Source organism: Cricetulus griseus (genome assembly GCF_003668045.3).
Source record: "Cricetulus griseus strain 17A/GY chromosome 1 unlocalized genomic scaffold, alternate assembly CriGri-PICRH-1.0 chr1_0, whole genome shotgun sequence".
NCBI lineage: Eukaryota > Metazoa > Chordata > Mammalia > Rodentia > Cricetidae > Cricetulus > Cricetulus griseus.
Genome location: NW_023276806.1, coordinates 24,093,567 through 24,112,772, shown reverse-complemented (window position 1 = coordinate 24,112,772; position 19,206 = coordinate 24,093,567). Strand labels below are relative to the sequence as shown.

Below are 19,206 nucleotides of genomic sequence, written 5' to 3'. Positions count from 1 at the left end.
GGCAGGAGGATCTCTGTGAGTTCGAGGCCAGGATAGGCTCCAAAGATACACAGAGAAACCCTGTCTCGAAAAACAAAAAAAAAAAAAGAAGAAGAAGAAATTTATCCACAGAAAATATACAAATGGTCAACAAACATCTGAAATTCTTGTCCTCTGTATTAGAAAACAGAAGTAAAAAGATTTCATTGCCCATACATTGGACTAACCAAGATATGTGTGTATGATATTGACAAGGCTGTGGAGAATCTGGGTCTGTTGTGTTCTGCTGTGGGATTGTGAAATGGTGCCACAGCTATGGAAGAGTTTAGAGTATCCACTATGTGTGGTTAGTGTGCCTTTAAAAGTGTAGCATGCCTAATGCAGCAGTGTTAGACACACTGGGCTTGTGTCTTCCTTCTGAGATCCTCTGACCAGAAGACTCTTGGTTTCCTGTCTATTGAGGATTCTCCTCTTGTCCACTCCTTGCATTATGAATTTTCTTTTTTTACTGATGTCTTCATTCTAAATGATGTACAGATAGAGGGGAGACCTGCCTTTGTGCTCAGTCCAGTTTCTTTTTTCTTTTTTTTTTTTCTTTTTTCTCTTCAGTCCAGTTCCTCTTTTTTAAAAAAAAAAAAAAAAAGATTTTATTTATTATGTATACAACATTCTGCTTCCATGTCTATCTCCACACCAGAAGAGGGCACCAGATCCCATTACAGATGGTTGTGAGCCACCATGTGGTTGCTGGGAATTGAACTCAGGACCTCTGGAAGAGCAGCCGGTACTCTTAACCTCTAAGCCATCTCTCCAGCCCTTCAGTCCAATTTCTTAAGACCCATCTCTGTGAACTTTTATTCAGCACTAAATTACATGCAGAGTTGAGTGCGTTAGCACCTTTAGGTGGCTTTCACTCAAAAGCAGAATGATGCCATGTGAAAACTGACAGCAAAACACTAGTTGCTTAAAAGGACGGATGGGTTTTCAAAGTTTGCCTTTCAGTTTTGTTATAGGCGCTGTGTCTCCTGCTGTTGTGGTTCCCTCCATGCTGCTGTTGCAAGAAAATGGATATGGTATTGAGAAAGGCATTCCAACCTTGCTCGTGGCTGCCAGCAGTATGGATGACGTTGTGGCCATCACTGGATTCAACACATTCTTGAGCATAGTCTTTTCCTCGGGTAAATAAGAAATGTTTCACTTACGTCCTTTTGCTGTAGTTCTTTAAGCTGGATTTCTGGCATTCCCTCTATATTTATTAACCAAGACTTTACTATCTCTTTATTCTTCATAGAGAGCTCATCTTGACCAGGTAAGATGCTACAATGGATTTAAAATTAAATTGTAAAATTTAAAAATTTAAAAATGAAATGAATTTTCCAAAAGTCCCTAGATAGTACTTAACAAAATGATCTCATTTTAGTAATGAACTTTTTCAGTTACTTTAGTTGCCTACATCCTTGCCATTTGTCTGATTTTGGTGCTTCGGAAATGTTGTCAGTGTATAGTGTTAATAATACATTGACTTAAGTGTTTTTGAAGTGTACTTTTCTTACCATCCTATTAACAGCTTGCTTGGTATTAAGACAATTCACACATATCAAGCTGGGCCAACAATGTGCCCTTTTGGTAGTGTTAAGACAAAATCTCATTACACCAGTTCAGATTTTCAAGGTGACATTTGGTCTTGACCAGCAGTGCAGAAGCTGTGAAAGTGGGAGCTGGCCTTACAGAGCCCAGACTGCAGTCAAGTGGGGACAGCCACCTATCACTAGAGCCCTGCTACCCTTAGTGCTGGCAGTGCTCATGCTTCGCCACTGCTGAGAAGAGCCAGAATCACCAGGGAGACATGGAAACCGTGTTAGACCACACAGCCAAGGAGAGTGTGGCCAATTGTGCCAGTATACTAGAATTCACAGTTGATCGGAGGCCCTGGAGTAGGATCAAAGCATTCCTGAGGAGACAGATGGATACCCAAGTGGCGCCTAGCATTCAGCCTTATCAGTACAAGGAGCTGAAGCAATATGCAAAGGAGGTTGGTGTCTTTCCCACTGCCTCTGGACGGATAAAATGGCTGATGAGTTTCTGTATGAACTGAATTCTCTGTTTTCCAGAGTTGGATCAGCAGACACTAACAGTTTCTTTTTTGGAAAAGACAGTGAAGGAAGCTCATGATGGTTGTCCGAAAATGCAATTGATAGATACCATGAAGCCAGTCTATCACAGCCTGAAGCCCCCCAGCCCCAGCTTCTGCTTCCTACAGTTACCATTGTCTCAGAATACCAGACGCTCCTTCTTCACATTCCCAGAGGGCAGTCGAGCACTTGCAAAGCTGTAGCAATGTCTGTGGCCATGGTGGCTCTTGTGGTCATGACATTGGAACATCACTTAACTCTGGACAAGACCTGGAAGAAGAGTGACTACTCAACCTTCCTGGAGCTTGGGGAGCCGGCAAAACAGATGGGATCAGGTGGAGAAAGCACTGGGCTTCCAGCCACATAGCTGCTGCCCTGTGAATGAAATACCCTGCAGTGGATGGCTAAGAAAGTCCACTGTGGCCAACATGACAATGCCAGAAGGCATCATGCCAACGTTGGACATGCTCACTGTGAAGGTAAGAGAGCACAGTGGCTGCTTCCTAATGACATCTTTATGTGGTTTTTGGAAAATGGACAAAGATGACACAGCCACAGGAGAATTGGGTCGAAAACACATAGCAAGAAAATCAGGTCTCAAAAGTGCTACTTGGAGTTCTTCATTTAAAAAAAAAAAAGTTTTCAAATGTTAGCATTTCCACAGTCTGATTTCCACATACTCTGATTATCGGCAATATTTAAAATTCAGTTGTCTACATCCTAGAAACATTAGGGTAGTTTTAAAGGTGGTATGGATAAGAGCTGGATGTGGTAGTGTGCCTACATCAGCATTTTAGGAGATTTAATAATGGACCACATGAACCCAGGAGTTCAAGGTTGGCTAGACTCTGTCTCTTTCTTAAAAATCAGAAAGTATATTTGAAAATATAAAAGATAAAAAGAATCTGTAAGTACCATCCCCATTAGGTAAGAATATTTTCTCAACCTTATTATATAAATCTCTTCCCCCTTTCTCTGTCTGTCTCCAATTATTCTGTGTTTTTCTGTGTCTAAGTATGTACATGTGTACATGTGTGTATGTATGCTTGTATGTGGAGGCCAGAGGTTGACATTGGATGTTTTCTTCAATTGTTCCCCAGCTTATTTGTTGAAACCGATTTTTCCATGTGCCTAGAGCACAATAGTTTGGCTAGGTTGACTGGCCTTTGACAGGATCTCTCAGTGTGCCTGGAACTCAACAGTTTGTCTAGGCTGGCAAGCCATCGATGGGATCTCTCACTGTTTCTGGAAGTCAACAGTTTGGCTAGGCTGACTGACTACCAGTGAGCTCTAGAGATCCTCCTGTGTCCACCTTCTTATTACTGTGATTACAGATGCCCAGCACTTTACATGGATCCAAATTAGTTTTTCGGACTTGCAGTCTAGCATCTTACTAAGAGGGCCATCTCCCTAGTCCTCTCTCATTATTCTTATAAAAATCACTGAACACTGACCATACTGTCAGCAGGAGTATCATGAGCCCGAGGCATACGAATAAAAGTATTTACCAGACCAGAAGGAGAGCAACCTAATTTTCAGTAAGAAAGTGTTGTACCCTTGAGAGGGAATGTTTCTTTTCATATACCAGTTAAGAGAAGTTATCTGGCCTTGTCTTCTGGGCCATTTGTGTGGAGCAATAGTTCGGGAGGGCAGCTCCCTACATTAGAGTAGTCAATTGAATGAGGCTAATTGCCTTTAATACAGGCCATTAGGAATGAGGTGCCATTAATAGTTAGTCTCTAATTGTTTAATGGCATGACAATTGTTTATGTATGCCATATGTGTGCGGGTACCCTCAGAGTCCAGAAGAAGACACCGGATCTGGAGCTGAAGTCACAGGCAGTTGTGAGCTGCCCATTGTGAATGCTAAGGACAACTGTCCACCTCTGGAAGATCAATGTGCCCTAGCCATTAAACCATCTCTCCAATCCTAGTTCTCGCCTTTCTACCATGAGTCCCAGGAATCCACCTCAGATGGTCCAGTTGTATGGCAAGTGCTTTTACCTACTGAGCCACCTCAACAGCCCTAGTTTTTAAAATCTGATTTATTTTTATGTATATGTATGTTTTGTCTACATGTGTGTTTGTGCACCATGTGTGTTCAGTGACCACACAAACCAGCATAGGGCGTTGGATCATCTGAAGAAGAGTTAACAAATGGTTGTGAGCCTCCATGTGGTTGTTGGCAACTGAACCCAAATCCTCTGCAAGAGCAACAAGTACTCTTAATTGCTGAGCCATCTCTCCATCTCTGTTGATAGCCCCAATTTTTACCTTTCATCTCTACACATAATCTAAATTATTTTGCTGTTAACTTTTATTATCACAGACACGCTTTTCACGTAGAAAATAATTTCAAGACAGGACTGGTGTTGTTACTTTGGCTGCCTTGGAATTCATGATTCTTTATGTCTAGCTGACCAAACAACCAGTGCTAGTCACATACAACTATCCAGGCAATTTCTGTGTTCACTTTGAATGGTTGTGTAAGTATTAGTGGACTTCTTCAGAATTACTGACCTGTACACAATTGTAATTGGCTACAATATTTACTATTGAAATAATACTTGGTTGAATATCTTGGGTAGAAACATTTGTGCCTGTATTTAATGTTTTCTTTCCTTTTTGTTTTGAGACAAGGTCACTGTATGGCCCAGGCTAGCTTTGTGCTTGTTACAATTCTCCTGTCTCAGACTCCCCAGTGCTAGGATAAAAGTGTGAGCCACCACTCCTGAATTCTTAATGGATAAAGGAAAGTTTCTTCTACAAACAGTGATGGGAAAACTAGATGTCCATATTCAAAAGAATAAAATTAAGGAAAAGCTTTATGACCCTGAATTGGCAATAGTTTCTTTCATGTAACACAACAATCACAGGCTGTAAAAGCAAATATTGGTGAAATATGGATGTCAAACTTAAAAAACATATTGCACCACCAACCAGAGTGAAAACAGGGCACTTGGAATTGGAGAATGTCATCACAGGAAGGTTGATAATGGAAAGATCATATGGAAAAACTATAACCCAAGAACAAGGAAATGCCTCAGGCTAAAATGAAGGAAGCCCTTTGCAGCAGTCTGAATGCTTGTAAGTCTCCAGAATTCAAATTCTGGAACCTAACACCAGTGAGATGTCTGAGCTAATGCTAAAAGAGCAGGAATTAAGCTTGAAAGAAGATACACAAATGACTGACAAGCATCTGAAAATTGTTCAACATATGTAATCATTAGAAAAATACAAATCAAGAACAGAGTATCCAAAGCTCTCCTTTGAAGCACCCACACTTGGGTTTTACTTTCTGCAAGTCTTCTTTGAGAAGACAGCAACCATGCTCTTAGGTGTGGCTTACTTTCTTCGTACCCCTCTTTCTCTTAACCCTTGTGCTTAAGTCTGTATTAAAATACTTAAGCCCCAACTGGGTTTCATAAAAAAGAACAAAATGTCAACTTGTGCATGCATTAAGATCACTAGTATATGGTTTTTCACTGTCCCTCAACAGTCTATATAAATTTTAGGGTTCTCTTTTCCATTTCTAATAAGCTATTCATTGGAATTTTTGGTAAGAATCACATAGAACAAAGGGGTTTCTTCAGCTAGTATTGACATATAGACATCATAACTATATTGAATTTTTTAATCATGTACAAATGTATTTTCCACTTATGTGTCTAACTTCTCTCAGCAATGTTTTCAATCATCAGTGCAAGCCTTTCATCTCCTTAATTACATTTATTCTTTTTGTTTCTTTTTATGCTATTCAAAATGAGTTTCATAATTTTCTAATTGTTCATTGTTAATATATGAAACAACTGATATCTTAGTGTTGATTTTTGCAGCACACAACTTTGCTGGTTTTAATTATTAGTTCTGACAGGTTATGTGTTTGGAGGTTGTGTGTATGTCATTGTGTCTGTGGTGGGGGGAGGCGTGCAGGCAAAAAGCGTGCCAGAGTGTACATGTGGAATCAGAGAATTACTTTGGTGTCAATCTTGTCCTTCAACCATGTTTGAAGACAGCATCTGTCATTGTTCCCTGCTTTGTGCACTTAGCTAGTGAGCATCAAGCTCTCAAAAATCTTCTGTCTCCCCTCACTGGTTTTTGGGGTCAAACTATATCTGACTTTCTACTGTGTGTACTGGGATCTGAATTCAGATCATCTGGATTTCTGGGCAATCACTGTACCCACTAAACCATCTCTTGAGTTCCAGATCTTTAAGGTTTTCTGTATATAACGTCAGTCTGCTCATAGAGAGATTTTTTTTTTCTTTTCCATTTGGCTACCTTTTATTTCTCTTTTTGCCTTATTTCTCTGGCTAGAACTTCCAGTGCCTTGAGACTGGAAATGGGGGAAATGGCATCATCACCTTATTCCTGATCTTCAAAAGAAAACTTTTCATTTGCCAGTCTGTAAGAAGTTACTGGTGGGCTTTTCTTATAGCACTATCAGGAGATAAATTGCTTCTCTTCTGAATTGAGTGACTTCATCAAACAATGTGGTCTTGTGATTTCTACCTTTCTTCTTTAATGTACTGTATCACATGGCAGAGTGTTGTATCTTGACCCCAGATAAAAAACATTTGGGGGAGGGCTGGAGAGATGGCTCAGTGGTTAAGAGCATTTGCTATCTCCCAGAGGACCTGGGCTTGGTTTCCAGAATTTACATGGTGGCTCCAAACCATCTCTAACTCCAGGTCCAGACAATCTGATGCCTTCTTCTGGCATTTACAGGCATCATACATGCACATGGTATATATACATACATGCAAGCAAGATGCTCATACAGTAAAGAAAATCTTTTTAAAAAATCCATTTGTACCCCTTTGCATTCCAGAATTAAATCCAACTTGATCATGATGTATAATCCAACTAATATGCTGTTGAACTCAATTTCCTCATATTGTATTGAGGATTCTTGCATAATTATCAGGAATATTGATCTGTAGTTTCTTCTTTAATTTAACTTCTTTATTGATTCTTTGGGAGTTTCATATCATGCACCCCAATTCCGCTTACCCCTGCAATGGCACCTCCCCACCAAAGAAAACAAAATAAAGTAATCAAGCAAGCAAACAAACAAAAATAAGAACAGAAGAAAACATAAAGAAAAAAAAGACTCTGCTTCTTCTCCTTTCCCATCTCTCCAACACCTCTTCATTCGTCCTGGTGGCATTGGGGACCTCAGTGTGTCATATAGTCTACCCTTGGGTCCTATTGACTTTACTAGCAAATTTTCATTGCAATAAGTTACTGGTCTGGTTCAAGGCCTCTAGTTTCTGGTGCACTGTCATCACTGGATAGTTTTCTTACGTATGGTTGACTTTGGCATCAAGGTAGCAATGGCCTTCTAAAATGAGTTTGGAAGTTCTTCCTCCTCTTCAGCATATATTTTCTAAAAAATTGCAACGTAGTGATGTTTTTCCTTTAAATGCTTGGCAGTGTCAGAAGCTCTATGGTTCAAGCATATCTCTGACCTGTCCTTTGCTCTTGACAGCACTTGGGTATCAGGTTAGAAGCAGGTGAGAAAAAAGCCAATGCTCTAGGATCTCCAAAACTGCTCCCATCTTCTCTTTGCCTTTCAATGGAGAAGCAGTAGTGGAATACTGCCCCACCCCTGTGCCAGCTTGGGGATGGTCTTCCAGCAGCATAATACACACTAGCTGTTTCTACTTGTTTCCATGACATTGTTCTTGGCTTTCCCCTTGTATGGATTACCCCATCTTCTTAATTGGCATATGGACTTCCATGAAGGCTCTTAGGCTATTTGTTATTGTTCAGTTGGTGTGTCCGTCGGGGGCCAGGCTCAGTATTCCCATTCCAGCATCTTAACCAGTGTCCCTCTATTCTTTGAAGTGGAAATGTTTCTCACTTACATATGTTTAGCTAATTCAACGCTCAGAGTAAAACCAAACATTTTTTTTTTAAACTGAGGAATGGGGGGGGTTACTTTTTAAATACACAATGACTTGTAGAAAATATTCATATTAAAACATTGAAAACCTACTTGACTCATCTATAGCTGGGGTTAACTATGGCATACAAATGTTTTATGTGGTTGTTATTGATAAGTTGTCCTTTCTACCTTTAAGTGGCTTGTTTATTTCGCACACAGCATATCAGAATTGTCAGCGTGGCCTAACCCAGCCTATACCAATGCTCCTGCCACTTGCTCTCAAGTTTTCTCCCTTACTTGTTCTCATAGGTTGAGTGTAAGGAAAACAAATGATTTCTTTGTTTTCTGACCCATTTATACAATGGATATTTTTAGTTGTGTGTTTATATCAAATTATTAGGAATAGACATTTAATTTCAGATAGCTTTGAATATGTTTTCACACATGTCACTATGAAAGTCCAATTTTGTAATTTGCTCTATGAAATGTACTCATGAACCACATAGGTCTTATTCTCTAATGTATAATGTATATGAAAATATTTCTCAGTGAAAAGTTTCTTTTATTTTGTGCCCTTACAGGTAGTGTAATTAGCAATATCCTATCGTCCTTGCGGAATGTATTTATTGGTGTGCTGGTAGGAATTACTTTGGGATTTTTTATTCAGTATTTTCCAAGTGGAGATCAGGTAAATAAAAAATAAAAAAATAAAAAAAAAGAATCTGGTTTGTGGAACTGTAGTGTGTTACTCAGCCTCCCGTCAGTGTAATGAACTACCTGGACACTCTTAATCTTTAGGAAAGCAAGCTTAGATAGCCCACAGTTTTGAAGGGTGTAGTCTGCTGTCGACCTGCCTCATCACCTTGGCAGTGTACCATTGCAGAAGGGAGTGGCAGAGCGAAGCCAACTATGTCATGAACCGTAGAACAAAGCAAAAGGAGGAAGGGACTGGAATTTAACAACTTGCTTAGAAGCATGCATCCCTGATTTCCAGAGGTCCTGCCATGTCCCATAGTACCACATGGAATCAAGCTTTTAATACAGGGACGTTAGGGGACAGTCCACATCCAAGCTACAGCATGGGTATAACATAAAGCTTTCTGAGACAACTTTAGAAAGAACTGTGAAACATAAAGTTCCATACTTAAGAATCTTTCCCCAAAAGTTGCCTCTGATGCTTACTATATGCTTAAAACTGAGCCTAGTAGTGGTTGATTCCAACTAGTCTTGGTTAATGTCACTGTGTCCTTATCTGATAAATTAAAATACTGAGAACAATGTATGTGACTCCCTTCTCCCTTCCACTCCTCCCCCATTTCCACTAAATCATCTATTGATGCTTGACAATTTTCTTTGTCTTTTTTTCTTTTTTCTTTTTTCTTTTTTTTTTTTTTACAAAACTTTCTCCTGAACATCTTTGAAACAGAGATAAGTTCCAATTTATCTATCCAGATTTTCTGATTTAAATTTGCCGCCACTCCCTTTGACAAGAGTTTTAGATCTGGTTGTTTTTGGTGGTGGTGGTGGCAATTTTGAGACAAAGTCTCACTATACAGCTAAGGCTGGTTTTGAACTCAACAGTTGTCATTGCCCTGGCTCAGTTTGTAATTGCATCCAAGTTACCAAGTCTTTTAAATAAAGAAATCTTCAAAAGATATATTTTTTAACAACTCCTTGTTAGAGGAACTGTTTCCCTCACTTTTCAGGTTGAGTCTGGAAAGCATTTTTTTGTTTGTTTGTTTTTGTTTTGGGTTTTTCAAGGCAGGGTTTCTCTGTGGCTTTGGAGGCTGTCCTGGAACTAGCTCTTGTAGACCAGGATGTCCTCAAACTCACAAGGATCCACCTGCCTCTGTCTCCTAAATGCTGGGACTAAAGGTGTGTGCCACCAACGCCGGATGAGTCTGGAAAGCTTTTTGCTGTTGGTGTCAATGCTATATAAAGGTTGAAACTCTCATGTTTGATGAATTACTACTTGGTTCTGAATCTGCCAAAAGTTTTGATGCAAAATCATATCAGCTTTTTGGAGACTATTTAATATAGCCTTTACAGATATTGTAGCAAAGGGTAGAAAGAAAAAGGATAGATAATGCCACATCTTGTATGTTGAATGTAAAACGACGTCTAAATGTGCATTTTCTAGGAGAAACCTTCACAGAAGCGAGCCTTCCTTGTTCTGAGTATGTGTATTTCTGCTGTCTTAAGCTGTCAGTACTTTGGCTTACATGGATCTGGAGGACTGGTCACACTAGTGTTGTCGTTCATGGCAGCAAAAAAATGGGCAAAAGAGAAGGTGAGTGTTTCTATTTTTTTTAAGATAAAATAGCTGAGTTTTAAAATATATAATGGGTATCTAGGAAATCGTCTCCATCTAGTTGGAAGATGTTTTACTTCCCCCAGGAAGTGCCTGGAGTGAGGAATTAAATATTGAAGAAAACCACTTTGACCTTTAGTAAAATGCAACTAGAAGCTGTGTTCTTATATCAGAATTTTCCTCCAAGTTTTATATGATTTGATTATATAGTTCTTACTAATTATTTTATTTTTAAATTTTTAGTACTATAATTTATCCATGAAAACATGTTCCTAAAATTTAGCATATCTATGCCCCAAATGCTATATTGGGTTTTGTTTATTTTTATTATTATTATCTTACATTTATTTATGGGGATGGGCATGGAGATCAGAAGACAACTTATAGAAGTCAGATGTTTCCACTGTGTGGGTCCTGGTACTAGGATTCAGGTTGTCAAGCTTTGTGATAGGCACCTTTATCCACTGAGACATTTTATCTGCCCCTTATACTTTTTTAACTGATGGCATAAAAGTGGTACAAAAAAAGAAAACATGTTCATAGGATTAAAACATACAGACTGAATGCAAAAGATTCCTGTATTCTTACTCCCCCTAAATATTCTGCCTATTCTCCAAAATTAATCACTTTAACCGATACTATATTTATATATATATATACATATATATATACATATATATATATATCTTCTGTGTTTAAAATAAAAATGTTACTTCAATGAACAGATTTCTTCATGTAGCCTTTTCATATATACAAGTATCCTGTAGGAATGGATTCATAGAAATGGGATTTCTGGGTTAAAAGATAGTCTTTATTTTGACAGACACTTCTAAGTTATCACTTGGAAAGATTTTCAGTACTTATACTCCTGCCAACGGAATAGGAGTCTCACAGAAAACAACTTGAAAGTAGTCAACATGAGTCTGAGGAAACAGGCCTAAGAAACTACCAGAATATTTTCTTGCTGTTTGTTTGTGACCTATGTAGATTCATTTCATGGACTCGGTTCCAATATTGCTGTTAGGCAGGTTTTCCTCTCACTGCTGATGGACCAGGAGTTGCATGAGCTGTGTTTGTTCTCATCCCACGTGCTGTGTTTCTATCCCTGCTTCTGAATATTACGAGGACTCCAAAGACTTTCTTTTCTGTAAATAGTGATGCGATGATACTGCTTATTGTATAGCTTTATGTGTTTCCTTAACCAAATTCTGTTTGGATAAATGACATTGCTCAATTTTCATAAATTAAGTTTTAACTTTTCCCCTAAAAATGAAATATCATCACTTTATTAAATTTTAAAAATGGCTTTAAAATTCTGAAATGCAGTCAAATATATGTACACAATAAGCAGTGTAAATTCTGAAGTGCAGTTACCTTTATATGCCAGAACTGAAATGTATTTCTCTTTCCTATAGGTTGGAGTCCAAAAAATTGTTGCAAACACATGGAATGTTTTTCAGCCACTTCTTTTTGGCTTAGTTGGAACAGAAGTATCTGTTGAAGCTCTTGAATCGAAAACTATTGGTAAGAGTACATAAAGCACAGAAGAGATAAAATCCAGCTTTTTAAAATTATGAGTACTTTATTTTTGCATAGACCATATCTCTGAATACCCTTAAACACCTTTAGAAATTACACTGATTGCATCTACTCTCTTTTTCTCTAACTGTGCATTTCTTTATTTGCAGTCAAAGACAACCCAAGTGACACAAAGAAATAGCTTACAAGAAACATTAGATATCCTTCTGTGCTTCTGTCTGTATCTCTGTAAACATGTCCCCAAAAGGGCCGTTCACAATTAAATGAATTCTATTCAAAATATATTACCTCCTGTGAACTTAATGTCACACCATCAGTCTTTGTTTTCTTAGTACTCCCAGTGTCACATAATCTAGTCCTTTAGTAGAAACCTCCGTGAAGGCCAGGGAGACGGCTCAGCGGGGAATCTGCTAGTCATGCAATCCTTAGGACCTAAATTTGATCCCAGGCACCCATGTAAAAACCAGTCTCAGCAGCCTTGGGAGGCAGAGACAGGAGGATCTCTGAAGCTTGCCAGTATAGCCGATAAGTAAGCTCCAAAGTCAGTCACAGACCTTGTCTCCAAAAGAAGCCATTGAGGGCTGGGCAGACTGCTCTTCCAGAGGACTCAGGTTCAATTCCAGCACCCACATGACAGTTAACAATGTCTCTGACTTCAAGATCTGGCACTCTCACACAGACATACATGCAGGCAAAATACCAATGCAAATGAAATAAAAGTAAATAAATTATTTTTTTAAAAAAAGAAGCCATTGAGTAAGACATCAAACATAAACTCCTGGCCTGCATAAGTGTGCATACCCACCCCAAAACACCCCTATTTATGCATACACACAACAGCAACACCTCACTTTTACTTTGTACTGTTTATAATTACTATTTTTACTTAAAAATAGATATAATGAGCCGGGCAGTGGTGGCACACGCCTTTAGTCCCAGCACTCAGGAGACAGAGGCAGGTGGATCTCTGTGAGTTTGAGACCAGCCTGGTCTACAAGAGCTAGTTTCGGGACAGCCTCCAAATCCACAGAGAAACCCTGTCTGGAAAAAAAAAATAGATATAGTAAAGAAACGGCTCAAAACATTTTCAGAAATTTTAGAATTCATCTCTTTAGGCAAAAATTGCTTCCTCCCAAATGCTTTGTTTTTTACATTTGTTTGTATGTATTATAGGCATGTGTATTGCTACCTTGGGTTTGGCATTATGTGTTCGAGTTTTAGCCACTTTTACATTGATGTCTTTTGCTGACTTTCGTTTTAAGGAGAAAGTATTTATTGCTTTAGCATGGATCCCCAAAGCTACAGTCCAGGTAGGAACATACTAAGTCATTCATAATAATTTTAGTTTTGGCAAGTTTTAAAAGTTCTAAATGAGGGACTGGAGAAATGGCTCAAGAGAAATGGCTCAGCGGTTAAGAGCAGTGGCTGCTATTCCAGAGGACCCAGGGTTCAATTCCCGGCACCCACATGGCAGCTCACAATAGTCTGTAACTTCAGTTCCAGGGGATCTGACACCTTTACACAGAGTATATACAGGCAAAAACACCAATGTGCATCAAATAAGTAAATAAAACTTAAAAAGAAAGAAAGAAAAGGGTTCCCATTCCCCCCCCCCAAAAAGCTTCTAAATGAAAAATATTTCTCTAATGACAAATTGTGGTCTTATTTACTTTACTTTTACATCAATCATGTTTGATTGATAACTACTTTTTAAAATCTAGAGCTGGGGAGAATGCCCAAGGGGAAAGAGTATTTGCTATGCAAGTGTGGAACATGAGTTTGGATCCCTAGCACCTATATAAAACCTACATGAAACAGGGTTGGCCTCAGTGCCTGAAATCCTAGGACTGTGTGTGAGGAGAGCAGGGCAGAGATGACAGGAGTAAGGTAGAGAGTGACCCAGGAGGACAGCTGACACCTGGCCTCCCCATGTGCACAAACAGGCACAACCACTCGTGCATACATGCACACATACATGTATAACACACACACACACACACCACAATATTTAAAAGATTTGTTTTTAAAGCAGTTGCTCTGAAATTTAGAAGAGCACTTTTAAATGGTAAATAATTTCTAAATTTTATGAAAGTGTTTTTTTTTCTATTTCCCTAAAGTATGAAAATGAGCTCAGGCATGGTGAAACATACCTTTTTCCAGCACCTGGGAGGCAGAAGCAGGCAGATCTCTGTGAGTTTATAGCCAGCCTGTTCGGCATAGAGAATTCTAGGTCAGCCAGGGCTACATAGATAGACCCAGTCTCAAAAAAAAATATAAAGTAAAATAAGAACATATAATATGGGACTATTTTTATATTGCTGAATGCTATAGAGGCAAATGTATACCTTTAAAGACACATTGGTTTTGGTAAGTGTATCTTTCCTCACCCTGCCACTCACTCCACACACAAATACAAATGTATTATTTTAATTCAATATTTGTTTTTATAATAGATGACTATGACTATATAGGAAGGACAGAGATAGTGTCTTTTGAGGGCATTTTGTTTGTTTCCTTTTTCATTTCCCCCCCTACTGTTTAACACAACACCTAGCAGGAAGAAAGTTGTCTTAGTTGAGATTTTTATTGCTGCGATAAAACGCCATCATCAAAAGCAGCTGATGGGAGACAGTGTTTATTTCATCTTTCACTTCCATCATGAAGGGAAGACAGCACAGGAACTCAAGGCAGGAACTTGGCAGCCGGAACTGAAGCAAAAGTCGTGGAGAACCTTGCTTACCGGCTTGTTTTCCAAAACTTGCTCAGTTTGTTTTCTTACATCATTCAAGACCATAGCCCCAGGACAGCGCCTCCCACGGTAGACTGGACACTCTCGCATCTATCATTAGTCAAGAAAATGCTGTACAGAGTTGCCTACACACAACCTGATGGAGACATTTCATCTATTGAGGTTACTCTTCCCAGATAACTCTAACTTGTGTCAGACTGACAAAATAAAAATAAAAATAAAAAATAAACAGAAAAACTAGCCAGGATGTCGGTAAACATGTTCTCCATAAATGATTGAATTAATGACGACTTGGAGATTTATCCTCTTATTCTATAATAATTTCCCCCCTTTTAAAAAGTATTGCTACTTACTGTTCAACTGCTAACATTTGATGGTAGCATAAAACCTCGCTTTCCTGGGATTTTTTTCCCTCCATTTTGCTTTACAGAATAGAAGCTTGTGCATGTCTATGAAACAGAGTTCTCCGTTAGGGTTAGAACCACAAGCCTTTAAGGCCAGGTTGTTGCTTGCCTAGGCCTTTAGGCAGCTACTTGTTTGTCTCTCGGCCCATTGAGTTCCTCCTTTTATATAAGGATGGATGACCATGTATCTACTAAGTGGTGGTGTTGTGAGGTTGAGTGAAATAATCCCTGTGAAGCTCTCAGCACAATTTCTGGCATCCAGTGGTGCTCCATGAACAGTGTTATAGTTATTTTAGCTTCCCTTCAAGTCATATAATAACCTGGTTTGGGGAGATAATAGATCTATAAAAAAGCGTGTCTGCCTGTTTCCCCTCCTTCCAATGATACACTTGTGTTTTGGTTTATTATTTATCATTTCCTAAAGAAGAGTGAAAACCAAGCAGGTATAAAGAAAGAACCCACTGCCCAAGCTGCTTTGCTCTGCTTCTTCTTGTCCCCTTTTCCTAGCATCCAAGCTAAGTTGTATTCTGTACAAACATCTAGAACTGAAAGCCGTAAATACTCTTTTTTGACAAACTCAAGGTCTTGCACATAGTAGGCTACTGCTCTGCCACTTAACTATACCACCAGCCAACATCTCTTGTACAAGTGAAACCACATGCCCCTCCTAGGAGTTAGAACACAAATTTTAAATTTAACATTTCTCCCCCATTCTTTCTCTTTGCTGCTGCTGAAATGGTGTGTGTGACCCCTGAGCATCACAGTCAGCTTCGGCTGTAACCCTGACACAAACCTAGAGTCACCTGGGAAGAAGGAATCTCAACTTAAGAGTGGCCTTGATCAGATTGACTTGTCTATAGGGTCATGTCTATGAGGCACTTTCTTTTTTTTTTTTTTTTTCCATTGATTACTTTCCCTGCATTTATGCCTGGTGCACTGCACATTGGCTTGCACAAAAAAAAAAAAAATATTTCTAAAGGTTTAACACTTGGTGATGTGTGAGGCACTTTCTTAATTGCTAATTGATGTAGGACTGCCTAGCCCACTGTGGCTGGTACCATCCCTAGGCAGGTAGGCCTGGGTGCTATAAGAAAGGACATGAGCCAGAAAACAAGTCAGTAAGCAGGACCCTCCATAGACTCTGCATTAACTCCTACTTTTCTCAGTGATGGACAGTAAAGTGTAAGATGAAATAGTCCTTTTTCTCCCCCAAGTTGCTTTTGGTCAAGGTGTTTGTCACAGCAACAGGAAGAAAAGTATGACAGCAGTTGGTTCCCAAAGTGTGGTGTGTGGTAGCGTTTGGAAATTTGCGTTAGAAAAATCTATTGGGCACTTGGAGGATAAGAATGCTGAAAGAGCCACGTGATGATGGTGTATGCCTTTAATCCAAGCTCAGGTGGATCTCTGTAAGTTCAAGGCCAGCCTGTTCTACAGAGCGAGTTCCAGGACAGGTTTCAAAGTTACAGAGAAACCCTGTCTAGGGGGGAAAAAAGATGCTGAAAGAAATGCAGACAATGGAGGCCTGGTTTTAAAGTTTCTGAGGGAATTTTGAGAGTCCTTCAAAGATTCTGTCAGAACTGTACCTGTGCTATATTTTCAATTAAGAATTTGTGGAAGTGAAACATCTTCTGCTTTATTGGGACAATGGATGCTGGTCAGCTGGGACGGAAGAATGAGCTGTGATAAGAGACTGGTATTATTGAGGTGGAATTCTGGAAGGAGTTCCTCAGAGTCAGCATACATTTGTGGTGGTTGCCGGGGGAGGGGGTGGGTCCAAGTGCAGAACTGCATGCATCTCAAGTTGGCAGCCAACCTAGGTGAAGTGTGAGAGTCTCCTGTGTGATATTGGGTTTTGCACCATGAAAGACGCAGGATTGAAGAGGTCATTGGAGAGAAAATGGGGTTGGTATCATGTAACAGGTTCTGGGTCCCCAAAGAGACCAGGAGAGGCAATTAGTGAAGATGTAGCCTCAGTTGCAGAAGAGTCCCTAGGATATTTGAGACGCTAGCACTGTGGGACATCAGCCAAAGCCAGTGGCAGTTGTGGGGTGAAGCGCTCTCTAGATGGAGCCAGTCTGAGCCTCCTGGGCAAGAGCTGTGTAAACTGTGGAGGTGAGGTGAGGTGAGGTGAGGTGACCCAAGCCCTTTACATCCAAAAGATCATGAGTGAGTCTGTGACGTTGGAAGTATAGAACATGGATTTACACTGATGGACTTTGGTTTTGCTTTGATCTGACTGTAACTGTAGCTTGGTTCTTACCTTTTGGAATAAGCCAATATATAACTTTTTTAGATGTATTTATTTTCATTTTATGTGTGTGAGTGTTTTGCCTGCATTTATGGATGTGCACCACATGCGTGCCTGGTATCTGCAGAGGCCAGAAGAGCACGTTGGATCTCCTGGAATTGGAGTTAATGAGACACTGGACCTTTGAAGTATTGATTTTTTAGAAGACTGTGGAACTTTTAAAATTATATCTTATATTATGATGTTAATTATGAGATGTTGGGGACAAGCAAGAAGGAAAAATTATGGATTAAAGCGTTGTATTTGTCAAAGTTGACAAAGTGTGAATCAGTCCCAGCTGTCATCTTGACATAAACTGAGAATCACCTGGGAAGAAGAGACTGCAGCTCTAGAGATTGGCGTGTGGCCTTGTTTGTCAGGCATTTTCTTGATGGCTAACTGGTGTGGGAAGGCTTAACTGACCATGAATAAATAGTACCATCTCTACGCAGGTTGGCCAGAGTTCCGTAAGAGAGGTGGCTGACTGTGAGTCAGCAAGCCAGGTTCTCCCCTGACCTGACTGCCCTTCATGACGGGTGATAACTGTAAGATGGAATAAACCTTTTCCTTGCCAAATTGCTTTTGGTCGTCATGTTTATCACAGCAGTAGAAAGCAAACAAGGATGCTAAGCATTCTCTCATGCCTTTATTTAGAGATATTGGTGAAAACTAGAGTGGAAAAAATGATAGGATAACAAAGAATTTAGAGCACAGATGTAAGCTCAGCTTGCTGTTTGAATTTTCTAAGGAAATGATATTAAATGTGAGATGTTTAGTGGGGATCCTTTATCTTCTAATAGTAGTTCCCATGTGGCAAGTTTGCCAAAAGGAGTAAATGAGTTAATAAATGTAAAGCTTTAAGAATGACACTTTCTTCATGACAAATGTTACATAATTGTGCAAATACTATTATCAGTGTTACTATCGTCATCTCTTACCAATAATGTTTTTGTCAGTTCTCTTATGTTCAAAACCTCGTATAGACTTTAAGATTCTTTAGAACCTGTTTTCCGTCTGATCCTTTTCTCCCTGGCATCTAGCACACTGTCTTGTGTTCAGTAAAAAGGTTATTTATTATATGGGGCTAGAGACACAGTTCATTGGTTAAGAGGGCTCATTGCTCTCACGGAAGACCTGGGTTCACTTCCCAGTACCTACACTGCAGCTCCCAACCATCTGCAACTGGAGTTCCGGGAGAGATCAATGCCCTCTTCCAGCCTCTGAGGGTGCCTCTGCTGCTTTGCATGCACCTGATATGCATACACACACGCAAGCACACACTCATTCATATAAAATAAAAATAATTTAAAGGTGTACGCCTTTAATCCCAGCTCTTGGGAGGCAGAGGCAAGTGGATCTCATGAGTTCAAGACCAGCCTGGACTACAAATTGAGTTCCAGAACAGACAGGGCTTAATCACTCAATTTGATTGTGTGTGTTTTTTATATATAACAGAGCCGCTTATGTTTATTATTAACTCTGAGTAACAGTTTTCTTTTGCTCTGTGTCCTCCCTAACTGCAGGCTGTCTTAGGTCCTCTGGCTCTAGAAACAGCAAGAAAGGTCATGGCACCCCAGCTTGAATCTTACTCAAAGGATGTGATGACCGTAGCCTTCCTTGCCATCCTGATCACAGCTCCAAACGGAGCTCTCCTCATTGGCATACTGGGACCCAAAATACTTGAACGTGGTGATTTGACAACCCCTTTAGAATTGGAGCTGTCACAGTTTGAACAACATTAAAAAGTTTGCCATCACCCCCGGCTTTGTCTAATGAATTGTTTCACATGACAGAAAAAAGTGTTATAGTACAGAAGTTTGGAGATTGTTCATAGAACCTTGGAGTCAGTAAATGCACAATTTCTATACAGGGTTTTCCTCTGACTTATTCATCAGAAGTAAATTTAATAAAAAGT

At 39.6% G+C, this 19,206-nt stretch overlaps 1 protein-coding gene across 1 annotated transcript in view; it reads left to right on the top strand.

Annotated features, from left to right (window-relative positions):
* The window catches only part of Slc9b1 (solute carrier family 9 member B1), a 45,421-nt gene extending 26,374 nt beyond the window's left edge, over window positions 1-19,047 (top strand). Inside the window, exons 7-12 of the mRNA XM_027395761.2 lie at window positions 982-1,157; window positions 8,583-8,689; window positions 10,142-10,291; window positions 11,728-11,836; window positions 13,025-13,161; window positions 18,815-19,047. Coding sequence (XP_027251562.1) covers window positions 982-1,157; window positions 8,583-8,689; window positions 10,142-10,291; window positions 11,728-11,836; window positions 13,025-13,161; window positions 18,815-19,033 — 898 coding nt within the window. The 3' untranslated portion in view covers window positions 19,034-19,047. The remainder of the gene's footprint in view (window positions 1-981; window positions 1,158-8,582; window positions 8,690-10,141; window positions 10,292-11,727; window positions 11,837-13,024; window positions 13,162-18,814) is intronic.
* Window positions 19,048-19,206: the final 159 nt, after the last annotated feature.